The sequence below is a fragment of the Equus quagga genome, chromosome 22 (assembly GCF_021613505.1).
Source record: "Equus quagga isolate Etosha38 chromosome 22, UCLA_HA_Equagga_1.0, whole genome shotgun sequence".
Classification (NCBI taxonomy): domain Eukaryota; kingdom Metazoa; phylum Chordata; class Mammalia; order Perissodactyla; family Equidae; genus Equus; species Equus quagga.
In genome coordinates, this window is record NC_060288.1 from 23,535,988 (window position 1) to 23,562,238 (window position 26,251).

At 41.1% G+C, this 26,251-nt stretch overlaps 2 protein-coding genes across 5 annotated transcripts in view; one reads left to right on the forward strand and one right to left on the reverse strand.

The window, feature by feature from the left end:
• The window catches only part of CFAP97 (cilia and flagella associated protein 97), a 36,596-nt gene extending 26,512 nt beyond the window's left edge, over window positions 1-10,084 (forward strand). For all 4 annotated transcript variants that reach the window (XM_046648668.1, XM_046648667.1, XM_046648665.1 and 1 more), the window contains exons 4-5: window positions 5,676-5,826; window positions 6,967-10,084. In XM_046648668.1, the coding sequence (XP_046504624.1) occupies window positions 5,676-5,826; window positions 6,967-7,094 (279 nt within the window). In that variant the 3' untranslated portion in view covers window positions 7,095-10,084. The remainder of the gene's footprint in view (window positions 1-5,675; window positions 5,827-6,966) is intronic.
• Window positions 10,085-20,047: 9,963 nt separating this feature from the next.
• On the reverse strand, window positions 20,048-24,132 carry SLC25A4 (solute carrier family 25 member 4). The gene is made up of 4 exons (XM_046648820.1): window positions 23,812-24,132; window positions 22,057-22,543; window positions 21,373-21,513; window positions 20,048-20,483 (listed from the first exon to the last, which is right to left on the reverse strand). Exons 1-4 carry the CDS (start codon window positions 24,115-24,117, stop codon window positions 20,326-20,328), a joined length of 1,092 nt encoding a protein of 363 aa, XP_046504776.1. The 5' UTR covers window positions 24,118-24,132; the 3' UTR covers window positions 20,048-20,325.
• Window positions 24,133-26,251: the final 2,119 nt, after the last annotated feature.

Sequence of the window (26,251 nt, forward strand, 5' to 3'; positions counted from 1 at the left end):
TATTCATTTAAAGCATACAATTCAGTGGGTTCTGGTATATTGTATTATCAATTTTTAAGTTGTTTTAAACTACATAGGGACCAGCCCCATGGCTGAGTGGTTAAAGTTCCATGCACTCTGCTTTGGCAGCCCAGGTTCACGGGTTTGGAGCTTGGCTGCGGACCTACTCCACTTAGCAGCCATGTTGTGGAGGCATCCCGCATACAAAGTAAAGGGGGATTGGCACAGATGTTAGCTCAGAGCTAATCTTCCTCAAGCAAAAAAAAGTGGAGGATTGGCAATGGATGTTAGCTCAGGGCAAGTCTTCCTCACACACACATACCCCCAATATATATATATACATATATATAACACATAATATTTGCCATTTTAACTATTTGTAAGTATTCAATTCAGAAGCATTAATTGTATTTACAGTGTTGTGCAACCATCATTATTATCTATTTCCAAAACTTTTCTCATTTCAGTTTTTACTGATAAAACAGTTACTCTCCATTCCTTCCCTTCTCCTCAGCCCTTGGTAACTCCTAATTTACTTTCTGTCTCTATGAATTTGTGTATTTTAGATATTTTATATACGTGGAATAATACAATATTTGTCATTTTGTTTCTGGTATTTCATTTAGCATGTTTTCAAGATTCATCCATGTTGTTCCCTGTATCAGAACTTCATTTCTTTTTAATGGCTGAATAATATTCCATTATATCTATATAGCACACTTGCCTGCATATGTGCACACACACATTTACACACTTTTGTAGTTATTTCTGTGTCAGATGTACTGCACAACAGCGTCTGTTACTTCATAATTTTTATGATTTGTACCCCTTCCTTTGCTCCGTCTCCAGTGATAGATACCAATTCAGATAGCTAACAAGCATGATGACTAAAGCAGTTCTGTTCCAGGACTCTTACATTAGCTTGTTAGCAATCCAGAATCTCTTTAGACTGACATACTTCAAGACAAGAAGTAGTTCTGTGCAGAGAAGGTAGAAAAGGAGAGCAAAGATGTTGTATAAAATTGAGTCCTGTCTTTAGACTTAAAAAGATACTGTTAATTTGTCTTTCTGGTGAAGTTTGAGATCTTTGTAATTTGTTTCAATAAGCAAATATTACCTTTCTGTCTCATTCAGAAGCGAAATAAAGGAATAATGAAGAAAAAATAATTTTATCCAGTAGAGGGCATCCTTGCTACATATAGACTGAATTATATTAGAACTGTAATATTTCCAAACAGGAGACTAATTTTTTAATTCATCAGTTTTGAAATATTCTTAAGTCATATCTCCTTATCCTCATTTGAACATAATATGAATCTTATTTTTATGAGCACGAGAATAGTCTTAGCAGAAGAAGAGGGGGTCAGTAAGGAAACTTAGTTTATACTTCACTTTACCCTCTGAAAGAAATAAGATTATTTCCTTCTTTTAAATGTATGCAGTTTCCTGAGCTGTGAAAGAAGTGGGAGAGGCAACAGTAATTGAAGCAAAATTAGGCAATAAGTTAGATTCCTGAGGGAATGTATCAGGATTACAGCCTAGACTTCAGATGGAGTTAACTTATTATTACTTTTTTTTTTTTACTTTCTAAGAGAAAAAAAAATATGTAGTTATTCAATTTTAAATCCAGAGAAGTACAAATAAGTAAACAATAAAAGTAGAATACACTCTTTATACTTAGGAGTTCCTATGTTAAAATATTATTATTATTTTTTTATTAATGTTATGATAGATTACAACCTTGTGAGATTTCAGTTGTACATTATTGTTAGTCAAGTTGTGGGTACACCTCTTCCCCCTTTGTGCCCTCCCCCCAACCCCCCCTTTTCCCTGGTAACCACGGATCAGATCTCCTTGTCAATATGTTAACTTCCACCTATGAGTGGAGTCATATAGAGTTCGTCTTTCTCTGACTGGCTTATTTCGCTTAACATAATACCCTCGAGGTCCATCCGCATTGTTAAAATATTATTTTTAAAATAAAAGTACTGCATGTATAAGTTTAGAAAATTCAGACCATTCGTAAAAATATTAAACGAAACATAAAATCCTCCCGTCCTCTTCTGTTCTTTGTCTGCTGCTGTAGGGGAGTAATTTTAGAGCTCCCAGATAGAATGTGAAAACGACCAAGGGAGACTGATGTGTTGTCATAGCAAACCTCAGACCTGGCATGAGTGTTCATCCGTCGGTACCTTTGTTCTAAGATCTTGACATAAGTTATAATTCACTCAGTATGGTTTTCCTTCTTCTCTGGTTCTTGTCTATTCTCTCCTTCCAGAAGAAAGAAGGCCAAGGATAACTAAGTGTGACTCCAGCTATAGAACAATATGAGGAACAGTCCTGAATTCCCCTGACCACAGGACGCTTGTTACTTGTTAATGACCTCCAGGGTCTTTGCTTTATCACTTCGCAAGCAATAAAGCACCCCTCCTCTGCTGACAGCTGCAGAAATCAGTAACACGTTATTTGCTCCTTCATTTGTTTCAGCCTTTCTACCTCAGAAGATGGATAGGATTCAGGCTGGGTTAATTTTCTTTCCAAAAGAATGATACTTCCTAGATAGAAAAGAATATTTGGACGAACTATTTTGGGATTCATTATTAGAATCTCATTTGAGTAGCCGTTTTAAGATTTTGTAAACCATAAATTGGATGATAAGTAACCATTCTTATTTTTCAATTCATTAAATAGATATTTGTTTAATGTCTGCTATGAGCTACGTAAGATACTGGAAGTCATGTAATTTATAACTTAGCTAGGAAAATAATACTATTGCATGTCAAACAACTAGAAAATAATACGAAGAAATATTAATGACAGCAGTAATATTTAATACCTCCTTACTATATGCCAGGCACTGTTCCGAGCACTGTATATGCATTACCTCACATATTACTCAAAACTGACTCTTCGAGGTCATATTGTTAACATTCCTATTAAGTCATTTGACCAAGGTCTCACCACCAGTGGCAGAGCCAAGATTTAAATGCAGGTCTTTGACTAGATAGCTTCGCTTTTTATCACTCTATTGCAAGTGGTAAAATGTTTTGAGCTATCATTTTTAAGTTTTACCCAGGAGTTATAAATTGCTGCCTAGATTGAAATGCACAAACTTTTTATTTTAGGGTTTATAATGTAATCAGTACTTCATCTTTTGATATTGTTTGTACAAGCAAGAGCACTTTCTATATGAAATCATTCCTTAGGTTTTGCTTGACTTGTTATGTTCATATGACACACATGTTCCATGTGATTTGGGTAGCTGAGCCAAATCATTTCTCTCTCACTTCCCCAAGTTTCTACTTGTAAACTTGGTAAGTGATGTATGAGGGCTATGGAATGGGTTTACTTTTTGGCTTATTGTCAAATTGTTTCAAAATTGATTTCAATTATATTTATGTATTTTACATCTGATGAATAAGCATTGCAATTTTCTTATAATTTAAAAGAGAAAAATACACATCCAACCAAATAAATAAGTTTAGGGAATTAGGATTTTATCTAAGAAATACTGATGAGCCAGCCCTGGTGGCCTAGTGGTTAAGTGTGGTGCGCTCTGCTTCAGCATCCCAGGTTTGGGTCCTGGGCATGGACCTACACCACACTTATGTCAGTGGCCATGCTGTGGTGGCAGCGCATATACGAAAAGAGGAAGGTTGGCAGCAGATGTTAGCTCAGTGCGAATCTTCCTCAGCAAAAAAATAAAAAGTAAATTGAGACTTCTGCCAGCAAAAAAGCAAAATCAGTCGTTAATTGAAACTATCGAGTTTTCCATCCTGTCCATTCCACCCTGCACAGCCCAATGGGTAGTTAATAGGATAATCAGATAAAACAGCGAATGTTGCTCTGCCCAGTAAAATCCATTGACAGTGTGATACACAGGAAGTTTCCTACTCGGTTATGAATGTCTTAGTCAGACATGCAGTAGTAGTGTCTGCCCAGGAAGTTATGAATTACATGACAGGATGGTATTTTATATTTTTTCTTCTATTCCTTCCAGTGGCTCATAGTAGCTATAAATGTAGGTAGAGAAGATAGAGTCTTAAGAGGTTTTACCACCTAAATTATACAGCTTCTCTGTCTACAAAAAGAGAAAGACAATATGTTATGATGGAAAAACCTAGACTTTACAGGTGGAACCATGTATAAATCATATCAGAGAACCACCAACTCTAGTTGGAGAAGCCTTCACTGAGGAGTTGGCTCTTTTCTAGCCTTTGATAGCTAAAAACGGAGGGAGGGCATTTCATGCCAAAAGAGTGGTGAGTGGGCTGGCTTCTCTCCGCTGGTCTGTCTGCTTCTTTGTGTGTTCTGCACCTCTGCCACTTGTCTCCAGGCTCAGTTTATTTCTCCAACACCTTCCCTCTCTCCCTTTTCTAAACGGCTCTTCCCCTGAATATTTTGACTTGTTCTGCCATCTCGCCCTTCTCTGGAATCGCTCAGGAACACTGATAATAGAACCTCAGAATAGAAGGGCAGGGGCGAAACTGATAAGAGAAAAATGGTGGAGAAAAAATTCTGGAGATAGTTGGTGGTGATGGTTCACAATGACGTGAATGTGCCAAATGCACGGAACTGTGTGCTTACAAATGGTTAAAATTGTAAATTTTAGGTTATGTATATTTTACTGCAATAAAAAGGAAACTAAGCTGGGGAAGAAAGAAAAAAGGTTGCACAGAGAAAACTTGTCCTCTGACTGAATTCATGAGGCTGATTTTTTAATGTGACTCTTAGGGCAGAACAGCATTTTTTTTTTTCAAATAAAGATCAACTTGCCACAGAGAAAGTTTAAATCAATAAAGAAAATAATAAAACACAACCATGGATCAATTCCAAATCCATTTGGTCTACTTAAATATTCCTTTCTCAGTGAAAATCCAAAGAAACTTTCACCTTCTGCTTTGGGAAGAAAGAAAATAAAATTAGGAACGTTACGCATTAGAGCCATACTGAATTGTATTAAAGAAACGATCACGATATTGGATACTGTGTTGCCTCAGCTAGTTGGTGTATATATCCTTTAGTAGTTCATTTTCAGACTTCTTAACAGCAAAAAAAGGCTTTTTTCAAACTAAATTTTATGCTGAATATTTAGTATATAAAACAGACAATCCAGAAAGCACAGCTGGGCTGGTAGAAATTAAGAGAGGGAAGCCTGAGGGCGCTGCCCACTGGGCCTTCCCGCCCTGTCCTGGTAGCCCTGAGGCACTGCTGGAAAGCAACCAGGTTGAAGGTTGCGGCTCTGTGCTCATATGTTGAATTTATGTAGCTTAGATAAGTTCATGTCATTTCCAGGGTTGAACACTAGACTCTTAACATTATTCCTTCCCTTACGTCATTTCTATGAGAAAGTCCAGTTTAATGTATTTTAACTTAGAGCACCGTATCTAAGATTGTAACCTGACGTAAAAGAAGAGAGATGTGCCTGTAATCAGTTGTTAAAATCGTAATAATACAGGTTTTAATTAGCTGTAGGAAAGGAGAAAACCCTTAGATTTTCCTAAAAGTTTATTATTTGAAATACTTTTTTAAATGGTATGTCAGCTGTGATGTAAGTCTTTTCTGCTTTATTTCATGAATTTCAGGTGCTAAAAAGTACTTATTTGTCTTTGCCATTTTAAAAACTATGGTTACTTATCTATGTTGACTTTCAAATTGATTCTCTTTAAATGAAGGCTTTATTGAAAAGGCTTGAGGCTGTGAAGCCAACAGTGGGGATGAAACGCTCGGAACAGCTGATGGACTATCATCGCAACATGGGTTATCTCAGCTCATCACCATCCTCAAGACGAGTGCCATCGACCCTCGGCCAGTATAGCCCACTAAGTAAGCGCATTCACAATTACTTTGTACTTGTTGGTATCTTTTACCCTTTTTAAAAAATATAACTTACATTCTTAGGAAAGAGTTTTAAAATGCTGACTTCTGGAATGCATTCTGTTATTTTTCACTGTTATGCTTTATTTGTGTTCACTTAATTTCAGATTTCATTTACAGCATGTAATGGCAACATAGGAAAGAAACTAGGGTGAAGCAGTTGAAAATATCAATAGTTTCTTAGATAATGGAGAGACTTTGAATTTCAATACATTTATTAAAAGAAGAAATGAATAGATATGAGGTTTACGGGTTGTTGAAACATTCCCCCTACCCGGTTAAGAATTATTAGTAATATCTTCCAGCCCTTATATGTGCTTTATCTTCCTCATTAGCTAACTAAAACACAAATTAGCAATCTGTAGAGTCATCAGTTATAATCCCTCTTACTGCCTGTTATAGGATCAGTCACACACCTAGCTGGTGGTGTAGCCCAGAGAATGTAGGCATAGAGTAACCGCTTAGTGCTAGGCTACGCGACACATAGAAAGGCCAGGAATTTCCCTTTACAGAAGTCTGTCATGTATGCATTCTAAACTATAAAAAGTAGGAGCTGATACTAAAAGAAAGTTGGAACCACTTATAATGCCACAGCTTCCTGGTGTTCGTGTGAGTCTTAAACAGTCAAATGACTCTTAATTCCATTCATTCATTCGCCAAGTATTACTTCATTGGCGTAGTGACTAATGTAGGTCTTGTTCCAATAACTCATACTTGGTATTCTGCCTTGAATGTGGTAAATTATTTGTTGAATAGGTGTATAAATGGTTATACAAAGATTTTTGCTTTTTTTCTTTTCGCTTGAATCATTTGAGAAGCTGTTTAAAACATTTATTCCCACCCCAAAACTATTGAATCAGAATCCCCTAGTGTAGACTCTGGGTATGTTTGTTATTATATTTTGAAGTTCCACAGGGATTCTGAACTGCATTTCTGGTTGAAAATCATATTAGACTATTAAAAACACTCATGAGACAGGGAAAAGAATATAGTCTGGACTTAAAATTAGGAGAGGAAGTTTATCAGATGATGATTTATGTGTTTAGTTTAAAGAATTCAAATTATTTCTTGTTCTTCATAAATTTTCAGGAGGAGCTTCCAGGACATCCAGTGCCACCAGTGGGCTCAGTTGTAAGAGTGAGCGACCAGTTTTTGACACATCCAGTGGCCTGTTGCTAAGACCTAAGCCCCCTAATGTCCGTACAGCTTGGTTATAAAAACTCTTTACCTTAAACATTGTTCATCCAATTCTTACTGAAGTGCTCTTGTATATTACTATAATTCTCTGTGTAAACATCTGTATACTGTTTTAAGCAATTGAAGGTGTACAACAGCAACTTGTAATTTATTATAATTCAATGCAAAATTGTTTTCAAAAAGACAATTTAATGTAAAATCAGTGTTTCCTATGAGGATGTATTTATATGAGATGTATGTGTATTTAATAGAGAAATGGTAGTATGCATATGTTTTCTCTATGTAGAAATAGATTCAGCTGTCCCACTGACAGAACAGTTGTGATGGTATCACCGGACATTGGACCCAGGATGTAAACTAGTTGTCATTTGATTTTTTTTTTCATTTCTTGTAAGAGTTAAACCATGAGCATAGCTCCCAAATTTGACTTGGTTTTATCTTTGCTTTAGAACTCAGGTGGTGTGACTCATAACTTGATGTAAGACAGTCACACTTTCTTATGAAACGTCTTGAAATTTATTTTTATTGGTGGAGCTGATTTAGATCTGGTGAGCAGATTGAGCGAAACTCGTACGGGGGCAGTCCTTGTGATGCACCAGAGGTATCCACTACCTCTGTAGAAGTGCGCTGAGGTACATCTTAAAAACTTGATCAGTCATTCCAAATGATTGCAAACTAAACATTAGAAAGTTCAGCTCAGAAGCTCCTCGTTCGTGTTTGTAACACGTTCAGGCGAAGTGCCATTAATGACTTGGAGAAATGAGGTCGGCTTTAGAGCTCCGGTCTGCTGCATTGTCAGGAGTTTGTCCAAGGACCAGATCATCATAAGCCAAAAGCTAGTATTTGTTGAATCAGCAAAATAGCACCACCAGTTTGAAGAGCTAAGAAGCAGATCTTGAATTGTGTCAGAACAGTGTTTTAAGTGTTGCTGTTAACAAGTTGGTATATTTACTATTTACTGTATTAAGAGAGACGATAAAAAAGAAATGCATTGTCTCATAGCTTTAGAAATTCTAGCTAGTGTTTTAAGGGCTGAAAAAGAAAACTAAAATATGAATGATAAAGGAAAAAAATCACCTATTTGTTGAGGCTACTTTCAATGTCAGCTCATTTCTTGTTTTGTTTGGGTTTGGGCTTTCGGATTGAATCCTGGAAGTATCATTTTTGCTGGTCCTGCTTTTAAAGGCCTAGTAAACTTAATGGAATTAGCAATGGCAAATAGCATGTAATATAGTTGACTTTGGAAATTAGAATATTTTTCTGTCAATCTATAGGCTCTTATTTCATACAACAGAGTATATTTCAGTCCTGATTGTGTCCGCTGTCCTAGTTCTCACTGTTGTTCATTAATGGCCTTTCAGTACACCCTTAGAATGTATTGGAAAGTTTCTATATTAAGCGCCAAACCTTTCCTTTTTTAACATGAATTATTTATTTGTAGCCACAATAGGAAGATTTGTTTTTTATTTTGGGGGTTAATTCAAGCTCTGTAACATGTATGCTGAACTTACTTTCTTAACACCTTTGGCAGAAAGCCAAACTGCATTTTACTATAAACACAATTCACAATTTCTTGGTCTTCATTTGTATCAATAGGTTTTATTTAGGATAGGGCACGTTAAGCCAGGAACAGTGGGGTTAAAAAATTCATGTAAACACAACCTGATGATGAGATTTTTATGCTATAGTGTTCATTGTCATTTGATGCTCTGTTCTGGTGAAGAAGTTTTTGCATCATTTAATGCTCTGCTTTATATTTAAACTTTAGCTACACTAAACCAAGGTTTTGTTTTGTTTTTTAACTTATTGCACTTTTAGTGTTTGTATAACAACCTATCTTGAAGGAAAGATAAAATAATGCTGAATTTAAAACTCAGCATTTGAACATGTGCCCCATGGTAAGTTAGCCAGTTTTTTAAATTGATTTTTAAGTTGTTAGGGAAAAAATATATATGAAACCTTTAATGTTCATAATGGCATTAGTTTCTGAGTGCATTGTGTATGGTCATGGTCTTTGCTGCCGTATATCAGGATACAACACATAATTCCATAGATAAAGCTGTACTTTGATTTAGATAGTGATTTTGTGCCTTTAGATTTTACTACTTTGACAGGGGAGGTTCATCTAAGTGTTACTGATAACAGGCTTTCAACTTGAAGTAAAAGTCAGGAAGAGAAACAATATTCATCTTGTCAAGGCAGAATTTACAATTCCGTTGTCATGATTACTTCATATGATAAATAGAAGGATAGGAGTTGGAAAGTGTGATAATCTCTGATATAAGTCAAGATACTTTGAAGTTGTTATGGTTTAAAGGGCATTTTTATGAAGGAATCATAAGGATACTATTTTCATTTTCAAGAACCTAAAAAAGTGAAGAATCATCTAGCACTACTTTATATTTGGTTCACTTGTACCTAATATATACACGTTGAAGATTTATGTCAGCAGTTAGAAATTACACCAGTCCGAAGTCTAAAATTATTAGGCAAGATTCTTATTGAGAGTTATTGTCTTATCTGTCAAATGTTAATGTTACCTCCTTTTTAATAAGATTCTATGAAAGATTTTGAACTATAAAAATTATTTCCTAAGGGATAGCTATAATCTCATGCTTCCCCTATTGCTTGGAAGCTGCTTTCTTAGCTACTACTCCAAATAAAATGTTCTGGTTTGCTTATAAATATAGTGTAATGCAGTTTTCAACCCATTAATCCAAATGTCCAAAATGGATATCTAGGCAAACTCTAAAAAAAGGTCATTGTGATGGATATGACTGTGTGCTTCTCATCTTCAGATTCAAACACTGCACACTGTGAAACGTATTATGACCAATATAAAGTTGGAGACACAAGTTTATTATATTTTAATAATTAAATTCATAAAATGTTTAATATCTTAAATGCCAAAGCCTTAATCTACAAATGATTGTATACCATCCTAGAAAACGTGCTTAATGCTAATGGCTACTTTATTTCCACGAATAAAGATTAGTAAGAAACTTAAAAATCAAGATCCTTTTTTAATTTCTCAGTCCATTGTAATGTGTTTTAGGCGTGAAGAACTAGCTTGGCCCAGTGAAGAAAGAAAGAAGAGTGAAAGGTAACTGAGTGTTGATCCTATGTCTGTCTCTCAAATGCATTGCCTTGTTCCCATTTTAAAAATTAGAATAATAACTTTTATGTGCCTTACAAGACTAAGAATTAGTGAGGATGAAGTTGGAAGGAGGGTATTTGTTATATCTTTGAAAGTATGACATTTATGTGGGAAAGAGTTAGCTTATAATTATGTTCTTGATCAACATCTCATTAAACCACATCATCGAATTTGTTCTGTAAAATTGTTATGATGCTACAATGGACACTCTTTTCATAGCTTGAAGATGTATATTTTTGAAAGTGTCTACCCACATCAGTGTTTCATATGTATTATATGTATTATGAGTGATAAGAAAGACTTTTTTCCAAACTTGCTGCTAAAACATCAGTTTTGGAATTTTTTGATGAGAGTTTAATAACTACACTGCCATTGGAGTAAATCACTGAATAGCTCCTGCAGTAGTGTATTTGAGGTCTCAGCTACGGAGTTAAAGAGTGCCTCTGGCAAGTAAGATTACATTATAGCAGAAAATTTTACTTGATTTTAGAATTCTGGTGACTGTTTTTAATCCACTTAGAGATGTTTCTGGAGTCACCGTAATACAGAATGAATGTTCTGTGCCTCTATTTCAAAATCTGCTTTGTAAGTTCACGTAAGTTGCACTATTCTAGATGACATTCTTAAGGTTTTACTGATTTATAAAGTGGAACTGATGAGGTAACATAATTTCACATCAAATTAGGTAACCTAATTTCACATCTGCTATGATAGGATAGCAAAAAAATTTTGGTAGTCACCAACAAACAGTTAAAAACTGGTTCCAAATGCTTACAGTGTATGTTACAATGATAATCTTCACCAAAATCACACATCACATTTATTTCATGGATTTGGGGATTGCAGCTGATCTCCCACATTTGGAGTATGCTTTGTTTTCTTTATTTCATTCCGAGAATCTTTGTATTTCATGAAGAAAATACCCAGATTTAAGCAAATATATGTTTCCCATCCAGTTGTGTATCCTAACTACAATAACCTAACTCCCCCATTAATTCAAGAAGATTGCATTTTAAAGTGTATTTGGGGAATGTGAGAGGGACGTGGTCTTTTAGGTTTATGTCCACAAAAAGATGACATTCCATAAATTTTGTTGTTAACTGTTTAAGGATTACAGGAATACAGAAGGGGGCACAAAATGTAAATGTTCCCCTAGTCTGTAGTCGCAAAGCAAACCCTGGGTCACCGCTTCCCAGATCAAGCGCTGGAGCCTCGCCCGAGCTCACAAGGTCCCCCGGGGCTCCCTCCTGTGGTTACTCCTCGCCTACCAAAAGGACGCTACCATCTTCACTTTTAACACCATGGTGTAGTTCGGCCTGTATTTGAGTGTCCTCCAAATGGGATTATAATACATTCTTTTGTGTCCGGCTGCTTTTGCTGAACGTATTTATGTTTGTGAGATTCTTCCCTGTTGTCGCATATAGCTGTAATTCGTTCTCATTTCTGTCTGATACTCTAGTGTATGACTGTGTCGTGATTTATTTATCCATTTTGTGGTTGATGGACATTTGAGGTGGTTTCTAGGTTTTTGACTATTACAAATAATGCTGATATGTCTGTAGATGTGTCTTGATTACCTGTGCATCCCTTTTGATTGGGCATATACTCGGGAGTGGAGTTGCTGGTTCAAAGAGTCTACATATTTAGCAGATAATGCCAGAGTTTTCCAAGTGAGTGTACCAATTTACTCTCCCGCAGAAGGGTGTTAGCTCCTGTTGCTCCTCATCCTCACTAAGATTTAGTGTCATTGTTTAAGTTTAACCATTTGGGTGAGTATGTAATGATATCTCATGATTTTAATTGCATTACTCCGACTGATAATCACATTGAACACTTTTTCATGTTTATTGGCCATTGGAGTATCTATCGAAGTGCCTTTTCTAGCTTTTTGCCTATTTTTCTATTGGTTGAATGTCTTTTTCCTGTTGGTTTATAGGAGCAGTTGTATGTTCTGGATATGATACAATCCCGGTGTGAGTCGTGTTACAAATATTTTCTCCCAGTCTGGCTTACCTTTTCACTGTTAATGGTGTCTCTGAACAGAAGTTCTTAGTTTTACTTTAGTCCAGTCTATCGGTCTTTTCTTTTATGGTTAGCACTTTATTAAATGTTGCATTTTATGAAATTTTCATTTACCCAAGAGCATGAAGACTCTGCTACACTATCTTCTGGCAGTTTTGCCTTTCACACTTAGATATGCAGTTCACTGGCATTGTTGATTGTCTATTTTTCACTAATTCTACTGTTACCTTAATTCTTTACTTCCAGCTTTATTCTTTGGGTTTAATTTGCTGTTATTTTTCTAACTTCTTGAAATGGATGTGTGGTTCACTGATTTCCAGCCTTTCTTCTTTTCTAATAGATGCACTGAAGGCTATAAATTTCTTCTGAGCATAACTTTAGCTGTTTTCCACAGTTTAATAACATGGTATTTTTATTTTCATTAAGTTCAAAATATTTTTGAGTTTCCATTGTGATTTCCACTTTTTAACCCATAGACTCTTTAGAATATATTTCTAATAGGATATTTTAAAGTTAATTTGTATTTTTGGTTTATATGAAAAATTGTAGGAAAAACTTGAAGCTCTAGGTCAGGGGTCAGCAAGTTATAGCCCATGGGCCAAACTCAGCAGCCCAAGAGCCCGTTTTTTGTGGCTTTTACCGTTCTTATTAAATGGTTTTTTAAAATCAAAAGAATATTTTGTGACATATGAATATTATATGAAATTCACATCTCAGTATCCGTACATAAAGTTTGATGGAACACAGCCATGCTCATTCATTGGTCTTGTCCAAAGCCGCGTTTGCAGTATGGCAGAGCTGTGTCATGTCAAAGACCATCTGGTCAACAAAGGCTGAAATATTTACTGAGGGCCGGCCCTGTGGCCTCGCGGTTAAAGTTCTGTGTGCTCTGCTTCAGCGGCCCTGGGTTCGCAGGTTTGGATCCCAGGTGCAGACCTACTCCCCTCATCATCCATGCTGTGGAGGCACCCCACATACAAAGCAGAGGAAGATTGGCACAGATGTTAGCTCAGAGTGAATCTTCCTCACACACACAAAAAAGCATTTACTATCTTGTCCTTCAGAGAAACAGTGTGTTGCCCCCGCTCTGCATGATATTTTCTTCCAGACAAGACTTGCCTTTGCTTGGGGCAGGCCGCAGGGGTGCTCACAGTCTCCAGCCGCCTTGCTCCAGTTAGAGGGGCTGAGAGATCTGGAGTTTGGCATCGGCGGCTGTGAGGGCTCCCACTTCCAGTTGGCTCACTGCAACACTGTCACCCTTCGGGGCCCAGCCAAAACACGGGAGGTTTGCCAAGGCCCCCATTCCATAGCAGGCCCGGATTGCAGTTTTTGTCCCTTTCTCCCTGAGAGAATTCCAAACTCCTTTTCCAGTTCCTCAGCCTTTCAGCTGCATTTTCCACAATCTGCAGACACCCCGTGGGGAAAACTGACCCCAAATACCAGAGTCACTTCTCTGGGTCGTCTTCTCCCAAATCTCAGCCCCATAATTTTCTGTGCCTTGTTAGCTCCCCAGTGCCATCAAACAGGTTTTTATTTTATATAGTTTTTTCTAGTTTTCAGAGGGAGCATTGGTTTGTATTACCTGGTCTGCCAATATGGAAATGCTTTATAAACCATAAACACACTTTGTTTTTAAAGATAATTTCTTAGATCTTACAGTGAAACTGCCCAAAGAATTGTGTTAGTCTTGAACCTGAAGGTGTTTGGGCAGCCGTCAATGAAAGAGCTGCATTTTCTCTCCCCTACCAGGGGTTGGGGGTGGTGAATAACAGGATCCTTTTTCATATGGTCCCCACCAATGACAGAAGCCTGAGGGGAGCTCCAGCCTCCTCCCTCTTGCTCACTCTCTGGCCCTTTTAAATCCACTCCAAGTCCCATAGGTGGTCCTCATGTCATCCTGCTGTTACCTTTGTTTCCAGCCATAATCCATTCTCCCCTCCACTGCTGTCACCTTGCCCCCCAATCCCCTCCGTACTGCTGCCAAAGTGCTAAAATGGAAATTTCATCCTGTCACTTCCTTGCTGAAAAAGTTAGTGCCTCTCTCTAGATTGTTGTATAAAATCCAGGGTCTTCAGAAGAGCACACTTAGCACTTGATTATTTTGCCCCTCCTCTCGTCGTTCCCCGCAGATCCCTTTCAGTCCTCCTTTCAGGACAGGGATGCACTTTAGTGTTTCACGCCCTCTGGGCCTTTGTAATGCTGAGGCAGGTGAGCTGCCTCTCAGCTTTCCACTATCTGTACCTGGCTAATGACTGTCCACTCACTGTGAAAACAGAACTCCCATATCTGTTCTCCCGGAAGCCTTCCTTAGTCTCAGCCTCCTCCAGGACCGTGAGTGAATTCCTTAAGGGCAGACATCCAGTTTTATTTAACTGTATGTTCTCGGGGTCCGCACAGTGTAGGTATTCCAATGATGGGATGAGAGGAAGGATGGGTCAGCTAACACAGTCCTGTCCACGCTTACCATTCTCCCTACTCTCACTCATTGGACTCAAATGAGTCTGTCCAAATTTGAAAAAATAACTTCCCCTTATCTAACTGACTGTCTGGCTACTATCCTGTTTTTATTTATTTTTCTACTAAATTGAAAATGCTGTTTATAACTCTCTTTGTACACAGTGGTCCTTCTGCCTAGGCTGCTCCCATGTCTACCCTGGTACATTTGATTTCCAGAGACCCCGGGGTGAATACTCTGAATCTTCCCCTGACATCTCCCTGCAGCATCACCCGCCACATACATCCAATCATCGGTCACTTGGTTTCTCTCTCACCATCCCTCTGTTATGGGACTTACTGTATCCTGTGAGTTATTGCAGTACTTATTTATGTCCTTCTTTCCTCTTTTAAGACTCCTCAATGACAGGGACTAGGTCAGTCTTTGTGGCTCCAGTGCCCGACTTACTGCTTTGCATGTATCAATGCTCAGCAAATGTGTGTGGAAGGAGTACGTATTGTCCCCCTTCAGCCCCACTCCCCACTCCCTCCATAACCTCTTAAACATCCTGACTTACATCCTCAGTACCATACTAATGTATTCGGGTCACTAATGGCTCCCTCCTTGCCAAATCCCACGACCTTTTTCTCTCTACTTCATTCTTTGTTAACCTCTCTGCTGCATTTGGCATGATTGGCCCTCTTTGAAATAATCCTCTACTTTGATGTCACGTGGATTACCGCATTTGTTTCTCGGGCTTTTGCCTCTGATGACTTTGACTAGCATCTGTCTTTTCAACCCCTAATGGTGACTCTATTCCAAGTCTTGATCATCTTCTCTGTTTTTATATTTACTGATTTTATTGATTCTTAAGGGCTGTTTACAAAAATGCCATATTTAAAATAGTTTCCAGGGGACAGCCCGGTGGTGCAGTGGTTAAATTCACATGTGCCACTTCTGTGGCCCAGGGTTTGGCAGTTCAGATCCCAGTTGTGGATCTCCGCACCACGTATCAAGCCATGCTGTGGCAGGTGTCCCACATATAAAATAGAGGAAGATGGGCACGGATGTTAGCTCAGGACCAGTCTTCCTCAGCAAAAAGAGGAGGATTGGGGGCAGATGTTAGCTGAGGGCTAATCTTCCTCAAAATAAATAAATAAATAAAGTAAGTAAGTAAGTAAGTAAGTAAGTAGTTCCCAAGTTTCTCTTTCTTGTCTTCTGTACATAGTCCTTTACCTTTTGGATCCCTCTGGGGCGTTTTCAGTTACTTCAAAATCATTATATCCGAAATTAAAGTCGTCGCCTTTCCCAAGTGCTGCCTCTTGGCTTCTGTTGCCAGCAGGGTAATGTCATTTCTTAAACATGAAGGCATAAAACCTTGGCATTCTTGTTAACATTTTTCTTCAGTGTCTGTATTATGTCCTGTCCATTCTTCAAAATACAACACGTCCCTCATTTTCACTGCCATCATTCTAACCCACAGCTTCATCACACTGTGTCTGGATTACTAAAATAGGCCTTTTGGAGAAAGTTCAGGAATCACGGACTTAAGATTATATATCATATGGTTTGATACTTAAATCGCATAGAGTCATCTGTTGACTTTAGTCCGTGTTTTACTTCTCAAATAAAGCAAAGGAAATTCCTTGAGGGCAAGGACCACATCATGCTTTTGTATCGGCCACAGCATTCAGGCAAATGTGAAAACATAGTGTGTCACTCGATAGTACTGGGTTCAACAATGATTGCAAGAAATGGGGCAACTAAACTCCAATAAAATGTTTAAAAATGCTCTAGTAAAAGGCTACAAAAGTTAAAAATGAATATGTAGAACATAAAAATTATACAAAATGTTTTACGTGAGACATTGGTAATCTTACTGTAACATAGACTTAGTATTGTAATAGTCGATTCTCATTGTTTGTGGTAGTTGCGTCCTGCGACGTCACTGGGAATGCTGAAATAGCAAACACTGCACCACGGCTCCTAACGGAAATACAGGTTAGGTTCCTCCCAGCCTCTGGTCACATTTTGGTCAACCAATCAGTACGTAACCTTTGTGTGTGTGTGTGTGTGTGTGTGTGTGTTTAAAGACATATTTAACACACATTGTTGATTGATTAACATTGAACTCACACCAACAGCACTGCAGCTCGTGGCTGAAGGAAGCCTAGTTGACATACGTATTTTCTCTGTAGGACATGTCTCAGCCTTCTTGCACTTAGAAACCCCGGATAGCACTACACTTGAGGGCCATTTTAAACAGTGAAATCACCAACAAAAAGCATGAAAAATATGGCATTAAATAGGTCATGCCAGGCCTCTTTTCCTTGTTTGACGTCAGCGGGGAACGTGTGTGTCCAGCAACTCCGGTTTTTGCCACTCTGTGCATGTCCGTGAATGAACACAAAGAGGGTAGAAATAATTTTTAGAGAGGAGGCTAATTTGCAAACATGGGATCTGTGAATGAGGGTCGACTGAGTTTGTCATGGATTGATAAAAACTGATATTCAAGAGAAGCAGAAAAGTAAAAGGAACTTACGGTCTGATAGACTTTGTAAAATTGTATTTAAGGACTTCAAATTTGAATTTAAGGCAGCTGTAAATTTCATCCCTTACATGACCCCAACAGGCTTGTCCACTCACTACCCTTTGCGTGTTCAGGACTCCACCCAAATGGGAGGGTTTGCTTTCCCCAAATACTCTCCAGATTCCCGATGGTTTTCAGATGCACCTTTTCCTTTTCATTCATTCTTGCATTCAACAAGTATTTATTCAACACCGTGTTATGTCCTGGGCGCTCTTCTAGGTTCCAGGCACACGGCGGTGAAAGAGAGAAGTATTCCTGCCCAGGCGGAGCTTTTGTCCCCTCATAGCCTTCCACATTGTAGGTGTCTGTACATTTTGCCTCAACACAAGTTACATTGCATATTTCACACAAAGTAAAATGGAATGGAAGCAGTTATTCAGTTAATTGAGATTTAAACAAAAATCGTTGAAGCAAGTTTTCTTATAATGTGCAGTTACCATTATGGGCTAACTTCTCCTCTATCAGCCTCCATAGTTTTTCTCATATGTTCAAAATAAGATGGCTAAAAAGATGAAGAGGACTATAGGTGAGGCTTTAACGGAGAAAATACATAAGAAATGCAAAAGACTTTTTAGGGGGGCCTGGTAAGAGGAGGACCGCATTTAGGGGCAGAGCTCTGTGGGGAAGGGGGCTAGGGAGAGTTCCTGGGGGCAGGACACTCGATTCCGAGCTGTTACTTTAACATCAACCCTTTCATCTTCCCAGCCCTTCAGTCATGGCAGCTTTGCACAGTGAGGGTGTGGGGAGAGGACTGTGAAGATGGGACAGTCAAAGGAAGTACTGTCTGTCCCTGGCCAGATGACAGCATTCCATCGGAGGCTTAGTGTTCTAGGAGTTCCTGAGAATTAAGGAGCTGTGGTGAGGAACTGACTCAGCAGGGTTCTTTAGACAAATCTTTCCCCAAGGGCACTAGAGGTAACCTTAGCAGGAATGGGGAGGCTGCCGTCTGGGTACACGCAGAACGTAGACGGTGTGCACTACTTAACACATGTCGATTCCTCTTCACTTCCCGTTCCGTGCCAGGGGGACCAAATTAAAGAAGAGAAAACAATGTCGGCTCTGGGTTGGGCTGAGAGGACGGACTGTTCATTCATTGCTCTCAGATCCCAACTGCTTTTTGTGCCCCTCCCCCCCGACTCTTAGGTTTGAAAATACTGAAAGGCTGTGCTGCCTTTTGGATACACTCCACAAAAGTATTTGTCCTACCAGCCTGCACTGCTTTCCTTTTCTCCGTCAGCAGCAGAGTTTGGACTGTTCCTGTCACTCTTAGGGTGGAAAGCCACATGAGGACAATGCATCCAGAAGGCCCCTAACAACACACGCTTGTGACCTGGCCTTGAGATGGGACTGAGGGACTTCCATTTTAGCTCGTTGGCCTTTTCCATCGGCAGAGAGATCTACTGGATTAGGGTAGACATTAACCTTGGATGTGGTCAAACACAGACCTTAGTTATTGTGGTAAAACAAGGCAGCCAATTTTGTCTTGGTGGGGGGGGGGGGTGCTGGGGTGAGGAGATGGAAGAGCTTGGGAAGGAGGGTACAGAACTGAAGGTACAGAGGTACCACCCGCCTCAAACCACCTGTCAGGAGAAACAAAAGACACGGGCCTGCCCTTCAAGCGCTGCCCAGGAGAGGGACTGCTCCCTCCAACTCACTCTCAGCAAGCCGGGACTCTATGAACTGTCTGGTCTTCTGGACCAAAAGTACGTAATTTCCAACTTGAAATTGTAATTATTTTCTTCTTGCTCACAAATTTATGAGTCATATTCAAAACTGACTCTTCCTCTAGGTCTTGATCAATCGTTACAGACAGGAAGTGCTGGCAGATCTTTCTATAACCATGTATCTCATAGTGGCAGATGCTTTCTATGCCCATGTATCCAAATCTAGTTATTTTCTTTCAAGGTCCACTCGTGCCACTCCCCCATTTCATCTCTGCCCTTCTAGTCCGACTCAACCAAGATTCACTGTATTATGTTACATTATTGAACAATGCCATGTCACTCCTCTCTCCTAGCCCATATAAGCCTCTGTCAGAATGGGTTCCTGTCTTTTTGTATCCTCCACAGAGCCTAATCCACACTCAACACTAGCTTGCTAACTGATTTTCAATGAATACTGTCCACTTGTCATAAAATTCTAAGAATCACAATTCTCTAAAGACACTAAAACTGAGCACTTCTCAATCACGCAAAATTCCTGAAAGTGATTTAAAGCTTTTAGCAGAACCTCAGAATACCTGAAGACTGCATGAAATAAGGTGAGATTATGGAAGCCACAATCTGTGTTACCACTTTTGAGCCTACAGCAACATGGTATGAGATAAGATACAGAGAGAGTGCATAACCTGCTTAAGTTTCAAAGCCAGCACTTTAAGCATTATAGGTACTCATATGACATTTAAAAGCTTGGTCACTGAGTTACAAATGAGTCATGCTACAAAATATGCATTGAGCCAGCTCTGATGGCCTTGTGGTTAAAAGTTTGGTGCACTCCACTTCGGTGGCCCGGGTTCAGTTACCCGGTGTGGAACCACACCACCCATCTGTCAGTAGCCATGCTGTGGCAGCAGCTCACATAGAAGAACTACAAGGACTTACAACTAGAATATACAACCATACACTGGGGCTTTGGGGAGGCACAAAAGAGAGAGGAAGATTGGCAACAGATGTTAGCTCAGGGTGAATCTTTCAAAAAGAAATATGCATTTATGGTCTTATTTTTTTTAATCCGTTTAGTAGTTAATAAGAATTCAATAAAATAGAGAACGTGCATTAAGTGGTCTTTATTGATGTTTCACATTCTGTTTTCTTCATTATCAGCTCTTCAGTTAATTGTATAAGTATGATAAGTTATCTTTGCTGTGGGAATTTAAATGTAAAATAAATACAAAATACATTTGTGGTTTAATGAACGTCAATGAAGCATTTTTTTCCTGAGGTGTTCCTTCCAGTCTGGTTTTATCCCAGATGGTTCCTTTTACTCCCCTAGGAAGTCTATTAAACCACACAATGGAGCTGGAACCGAGGAACTTGAGTTTTAATGACCTTAGACGTACTTTTTGATCTCATCATACAACACCAATACAAAAGCACCGCCCATGCCTCTCAATACATTGGACCAGGCACCCTTGAAGAAAGCCTTGGGTCCTTCATCTTTGGCAATCTTCCTCCAGCAGTCCACTGTCCCGGTGTACATAATATCCGCTGTGGAAACAAATGCTGGTAAGGGCTCCATAATTCTGGAGGAAAGAGACTTTTCCTCTGTAAGACATCTGCACACAGTGTTACCAGTGTTAGACTCACATGGCTCCTTGAGCTTTAAGACCCAGCTCTACGCAACCTTCAGCTCACTTCCCCTCCCCTGCATAACTCTCAGGCAGGGTCTCTTGTCCTTCCTACTCCTTTAACGCAAGATCAAGTGAAGAACTGGGGCACTGAACCGCTAATCCACAGATCGCCATACCATAAAACAGGAAGGGATCAGGGTGGAGCGGAAGAGTTAATTAAGCTAGGTGAGAAAATTGAGGTCTAGTCTCAGACAATACTGCCCAAGATTATACAGTTTAAAATAAAAGAGGTAATAACTATTAGGTTGAACCATATGAAGCTGATAACATTTGACTGTTTTTGACTTTAAAAATGAGAATTTCATATGTTTCAACCCATGGAAGCCAAAACTGTTTCTATGGCAACAGACCACTTCAGACCATCTCTCACCCAGCGAAATCACCCTCTCCCACCAACGCCTGTGATAACTAGATAAAAGAAGTAAGAATTATTTTTAAATAAGCTAGCTAATTACTTCAGTTATTTCCCCTTGTTTCTGCACCTAGGCTCTATCATTTAAGATACCTAGTCAGGTTCACCTCTAAATATCCCATTTTTGACATTCTTATCATCTCTTTGTTAAAAACAAAAAAAATCTTTAAAGGAATAGCTGAGAATGTTAGGGGGGAATTAATTATAATCTTTCTTAAAATCTTAACATATAATTTTAACAACTCACTTAGAATAGTGAAGACTGAAAAAGAGACCAAACAGTGTTCTCCTTGGGGAGAAAAATAAGATTGAGCTTAGCCCGCCTCGGACTTACCCCCTTTCCGGCCGGACTGCATCATCATCCTACGGCGGACAGTGTCAAAGGGGTAGGACACCAGCCCTGCCACTGCCGTCACGGTCTGGGCAATCATCCAGCTCACAATAATGTGCACATTCTTGGGGTCAGGCAACATCCCTGTGAGCAGAGCCAAGAAGCCAAATGGCCATGAAATGACTCCTCTCAGCAGCTCGGCAAAAAGCAAGGGGGGATATCCCGGAGAAGAAGCTACCGGACCTCCAACTTCATGCCCACCCTTCCGGAAGAATCCACCCCTTGCCAGGTGCCTCGCAAATAACCAGGCAGTCAACAGAAGCTGCTGGCTGCCCTCTCTGGATCCAGGGAAGCCAGAGTCCTGCCCAGGGTACAGGGCATGTTGAAGTGCCTCCAAGTTAAACTCAGTGACCGATAGAGCTGTGGCAAGAGGGAGCGAGGCTCCCCCTTCTTCCTCTCTGAATAACTCAAGGCCAGAGTTTATTTCAGTAGAGGACAAAGAGAACCCTTTAGCTGTTTATCCATACCACGCCACCTCCTCATTCAGCAGCCTCAGTTTAGCCCAGGGACTAGAATAAAAACGAGATTAGTAAATATAACAGCCTTTGTGAGTTACAGATCCCTCAGGATCCTCTCTGCACACACCCTCCTCCTCCCCACACTGCACCCCCGATGCCCTTCTCTCACCCTTGGCAGTGTCATAGACCCCGAAGTAGGCAGCTCTGTAGATAATGATGCCCTGGACGGAGACATTGAAGCCCTGGTAGAGACCCCGAATGCCGTCAGACTTGAAGATCTTGGCGAGACAGTTGCCCAGGCCACTGAACTCACGCTGGGCAGCCCCCTTGCCCACGTCGGCAGCCAACCTGGTCCTAGCAAAGTCCAGCGGGTAGACAAAGCAGAGGGAAGTGGCCCCAGCTGCCCCACCAGAAGCCAGGTTACCGGCAAAATAGCGCCAGAACTGCTTATGCCGGTCCACGCCCCCCAGGAAGATCTGCTTGTACTTGTCCTTGAAGGCGAAGTTGAGAGCTTGGGTGGGGAAGTACCGGATCACGTTGGCCAGGTTACCCCTCCAGAAGGAGAGAAAGCCCTGCTCCTTGGGGATTCTCACCACGCAATCAATGATCCCTTTGTACTGCTTCTCAGCAGTGATCTGCTTGCTGGCATGCTGGACCTGTGCCGGGAGGAAGGGGGAGGAGTTCGGTGGTAAAGGACGCCCAGGGCAGAGCGAGAAGGCAAGAGAACAGGAGCAAAAGAAGGTTTGCATTTCCTTGATTCCTTTTTCTAAAAAAATGTATGGGGAAATCAAATGGATATTGAATAAATACAAATAAATGTTAGCTACCTGGATACCAAGGCAAAAAAGAAATCCAATTTTGCCTCAATTATCAGGGCATTGGAGAGAAAAGGTTCTGCCCCAAATAAATGACAAGATGATTTAACTGTATAAAGAGAGTCAATTATTTACTGCATTGGCCAGTCCAGAACTATACTAGGGGGTCACTGGGAGAGAAAAATGATTAACAATCCCTACCCCAGGGGCACCTGCTCTGGGTTAACAGACACGATGGGCAGGAGATGAGGATTCTCAGTCTCACTCTAGTCTCCCTGGGCACCAGATCTCGGGGTAGCAGATGTATCAGAAGGAGGAGAATAAATCCACCAAGCATCAGAGCTTGACATTTTTCTAGCCGATTATCCAAGTCATGCATTATTGAGGGGTCTGTTGCTGTTGCGAGCAATTTGCTGGGATTTTTCTTGTTATTGATAATTGACTCCCAAATTGAGGAGGCCCAATTCCTCCTTGAGGGGCCCTTGCCTTTTGGGCAAGTGGAGAAAAACAGGATCGATGGGATGATGAGGTTAAGCCATTCCGAGAGCAGGCTGAGGAGGAAAAGACTGGGGGCAGACTGAGTAAGGCCATCCGCGTTTATTCCGAAAATTCCTTCTTCGTCTGGAAAACGGGGAAAATAACTCCTATCTCACAGAGGTTATATAAACATGAATGAAATCATGCATGTGTCAGCTTATAGAATAGGGCACGCGACACAGTAGGCGAGTTCTGGAGTAATCATCATTTTGAGGTTTTCATCGTAAAAGGTGGGTGCAGGTAATAGGGTGCAAGGGACACCGCAAATCAAAAGGTGAGGCCGACCTAAGCGGCCTCAGGGGACGGCCAGCGCTGCCCCAGGAGCAGGATCTGGCTGGCTGTAACCTACTCCGGGTGGGTTTCCATATATAGACACCCGAATGCGGGGCGCCACCCGACACCAGGAATCTGCTACTGACGCTGGACCCGTCTACGCAGAGGGCACCTTCGCCTCCGAGCAGGCCGGGCGCCGGGGCCCGGGGCCTAGCGCAGATGTCCGCGACACCTCCGGCCCGGCCCGCGCCCCGCGCCCTGCACCCCGCGCCCTGCACCCCGCGCCCGCGCCGCCCCACCTGCAGCAGCAGTTTGACCCTCTCGATGGGGGCGACCGCGGTCTTGGAGACGGCAGCGGCGACGCCGCCGGCCAGGAAGTCCTTGAGGAAGCTCCACGCTTGGTCACTCATGGTGACAGCCGGGCGCACACAGCCTTCGGGAGCCGCGCTCTCGCTCTCGCCCGCGCGCGCCCAGCCACCGCCGCCCCGTCTCCGACCCTGCGCGACGCGGAGGGGCCGCTCTCCTCGCCCCGCAGCCCGCCTTATATCCCCCGCGCAGGGTCTCGCGAGAGGAGGAGGGCCCGGGGCCCGGCGCGCGGAGCGCATTGGCTGGGCAGGTGCGGGGACCCCCCCTCGCCGCCCCGCTCCCCGACAGAGGGCATCGGGGGCGAAGGCGCTTCCGCGAGGCCGGGCTGGGCCGGGGGCTGTGCCCCCAGCTTGGGACGTTTAAAGGGCACATTCGTGTTATCTGTCCCGGGAGCGGAGGGAACAGCGTGTCTCGGCGGCATGCGGGCCGCTGTATTTATAGCATAAGAAGGCTTAGGCAGGGGCCGCCCCGGGGGACAGCGGCTTTCGGGAACCTGGGGCCTGCATGGGACCCGCCGCTGGCCAAGGCATGGCAGGCTCTTTTTTTCTTCTTCTGCCTTGTACCTTTGTCCCTCATCAGAGCTCCCGGCCTGGATATTTGGGCCTCTTCCAAGTTGCGCGCTCTCACAAATCCCTAAGATCCTCCAAAATAAGGACGAACGTCACTTGATGCTGGGATTACCCCATATAACCTGAGAACCTGCTGAACCCCCTCTTCTCTCCATTCAGTCGTTCGGTCATTCATTCTGCTATCAAAGAGTTATGTGCCTGGCGCTCCGTGCCTCCAGGAAAGGCCGAGGGCAGGGGGCCACTAGGTGAATACTTTTTTTTTTTTTTAAGCAAATTGTGCGTGTGTCTGTATTTTGCTTTTCTGTTAGGTCAACCTGTCGCCCCATGACCCAACCTGATGCCTCCATGAGCGGGGACCTTGTAGGACACTTCTTTTGTAAATCCCTTAAGGGCTTCATGTGCCACTCTGCTCTTCACGGAATCTCAGCACATATTCTGGGCGGAATGTTGTCAGGCAGCTGGCGGCTTCTTGAGGGTCAGTGCTGTTAACCTTCCCAACGGAGTCGCTGGGGAACCAGGATGTTAAGTAAGAGAAGGTCGAATCCTTGGCTGTGTTTGGCTCTTTTAAACAGGCACTTGAGCTTGGGGAGACATATGCTGTCTAGGCCTAAGAAATCGATATAATTATTATTTTTTAATATATTACTATGAGGTTTGATTTTCCTTAACCTGTTTTTTTAGCAGTTCATATACTTATACAAGTTTCCCAATACAGCTGTTCTTTCCTCTAGAATGATTACAATCAGTTTTTAACTCTAAACTCTTAGTTCTCTTCCCGTGTTTAATGTTCTTTTGTACATTTGACAAAGTTTATTCATTTTTTTCATGAGCTTGCTGACGAATGCAGACATCGTGTTAGGTGTTTGCTGAGCTGCAGCTGTGTGTCACCTTGGGTCTGAAGACTTCAGTAGAGCAGAGGTCGCTAGTTTAGAGCCGGGACTGCAAAGGGTATGCATTTATCCGAGTTCAGAAATCCAGGTGAGCAGTGTGAAAGCTTACAAAGTGTAAATTTACCAAAGTCAGAGCAGGCAGAAGGTCAAGAATTCAGGATAAACAGAAAAGCCATTTATGCATTCATTCAACAAACACTTGAGCACTTATTGTGTACCAGGAATGAAGTTTGGCCCTGTGGATTCAATGTAAGGAAGATATGACTCAGTCCCCAAGAACCTTAGCAGTGGACGTATTTGTCGCTTGCTCAGTGTTATTTATCACAGCTTCACATATAGATTTCCATGGGTCAACATAATCCACATATCAATCATTTTTAATTATAATAGTGTACTGTATTCCATCCTGTTAATATAGAGCAGTTGGCTAAACCATTTTTCTTTTAACTGTGCATTAGAGATGTTTCTTATTTTTATTATGAAAAATAACGTTGCTTTGTAAATACTTTGCACAAATTTCATTTTCCCCTTTAAGTTTTTTCCTTTTCATATATTCCCAAAATGGAATGGGTAAATTGAATGTTTAAGTTTTTTACTTCCTGCTGCATATTGAAAAATTGGCCTTTCATGTTCATTGCATCATTATTCACAATAGCCAAGACTTGGAAATAACCTAAGTGCCCATCAAGGGAGGAATGGATAAAGAAGATGTGGTATATATACACAGTGGAATACTACTCAGCTATAAAAAAAAGATGAAATCTTGCCATTTGTGATGACATGGATGGACCTTGAGGGTATTATGCTAAGTGAAATTAGTCAGATGGAGAAAGTCAAATACCATATGATTTCACTCATAAGTGGAAATTAAAAACAACAACAACAAGCAAACAAACACATAGACACAGAGATTA

What these genes read in the sequence shown, in the direction of transcription:
- SLC25A4 (XM_046648820.1), bottom strand. Translation starts at nt 24,117, where the DNA reads ATGCGCTCCGCGCGCCGGGCCCCGGGCCCTCCTCCTCTCGCGAGACCC. An exon ending in GGGTCAAACTGCTGCTGCAG is followed by an intron (nt 22,544 to 23,811) that starts GTGGGGCGGCGC and finishes CTCCCGGCACAG; the next exon opens with GTCCAGCATGCCAGCAAGCA. An exon ending in GCAGTCCGGCCGGAAAGGGG is followed by an intron (nt 20,484 to 21,372) that starts GTAAGTCCGAGG and finishes TTGTTTCCACAG; the next exon opens with CGGATATTATGTACACCGGG.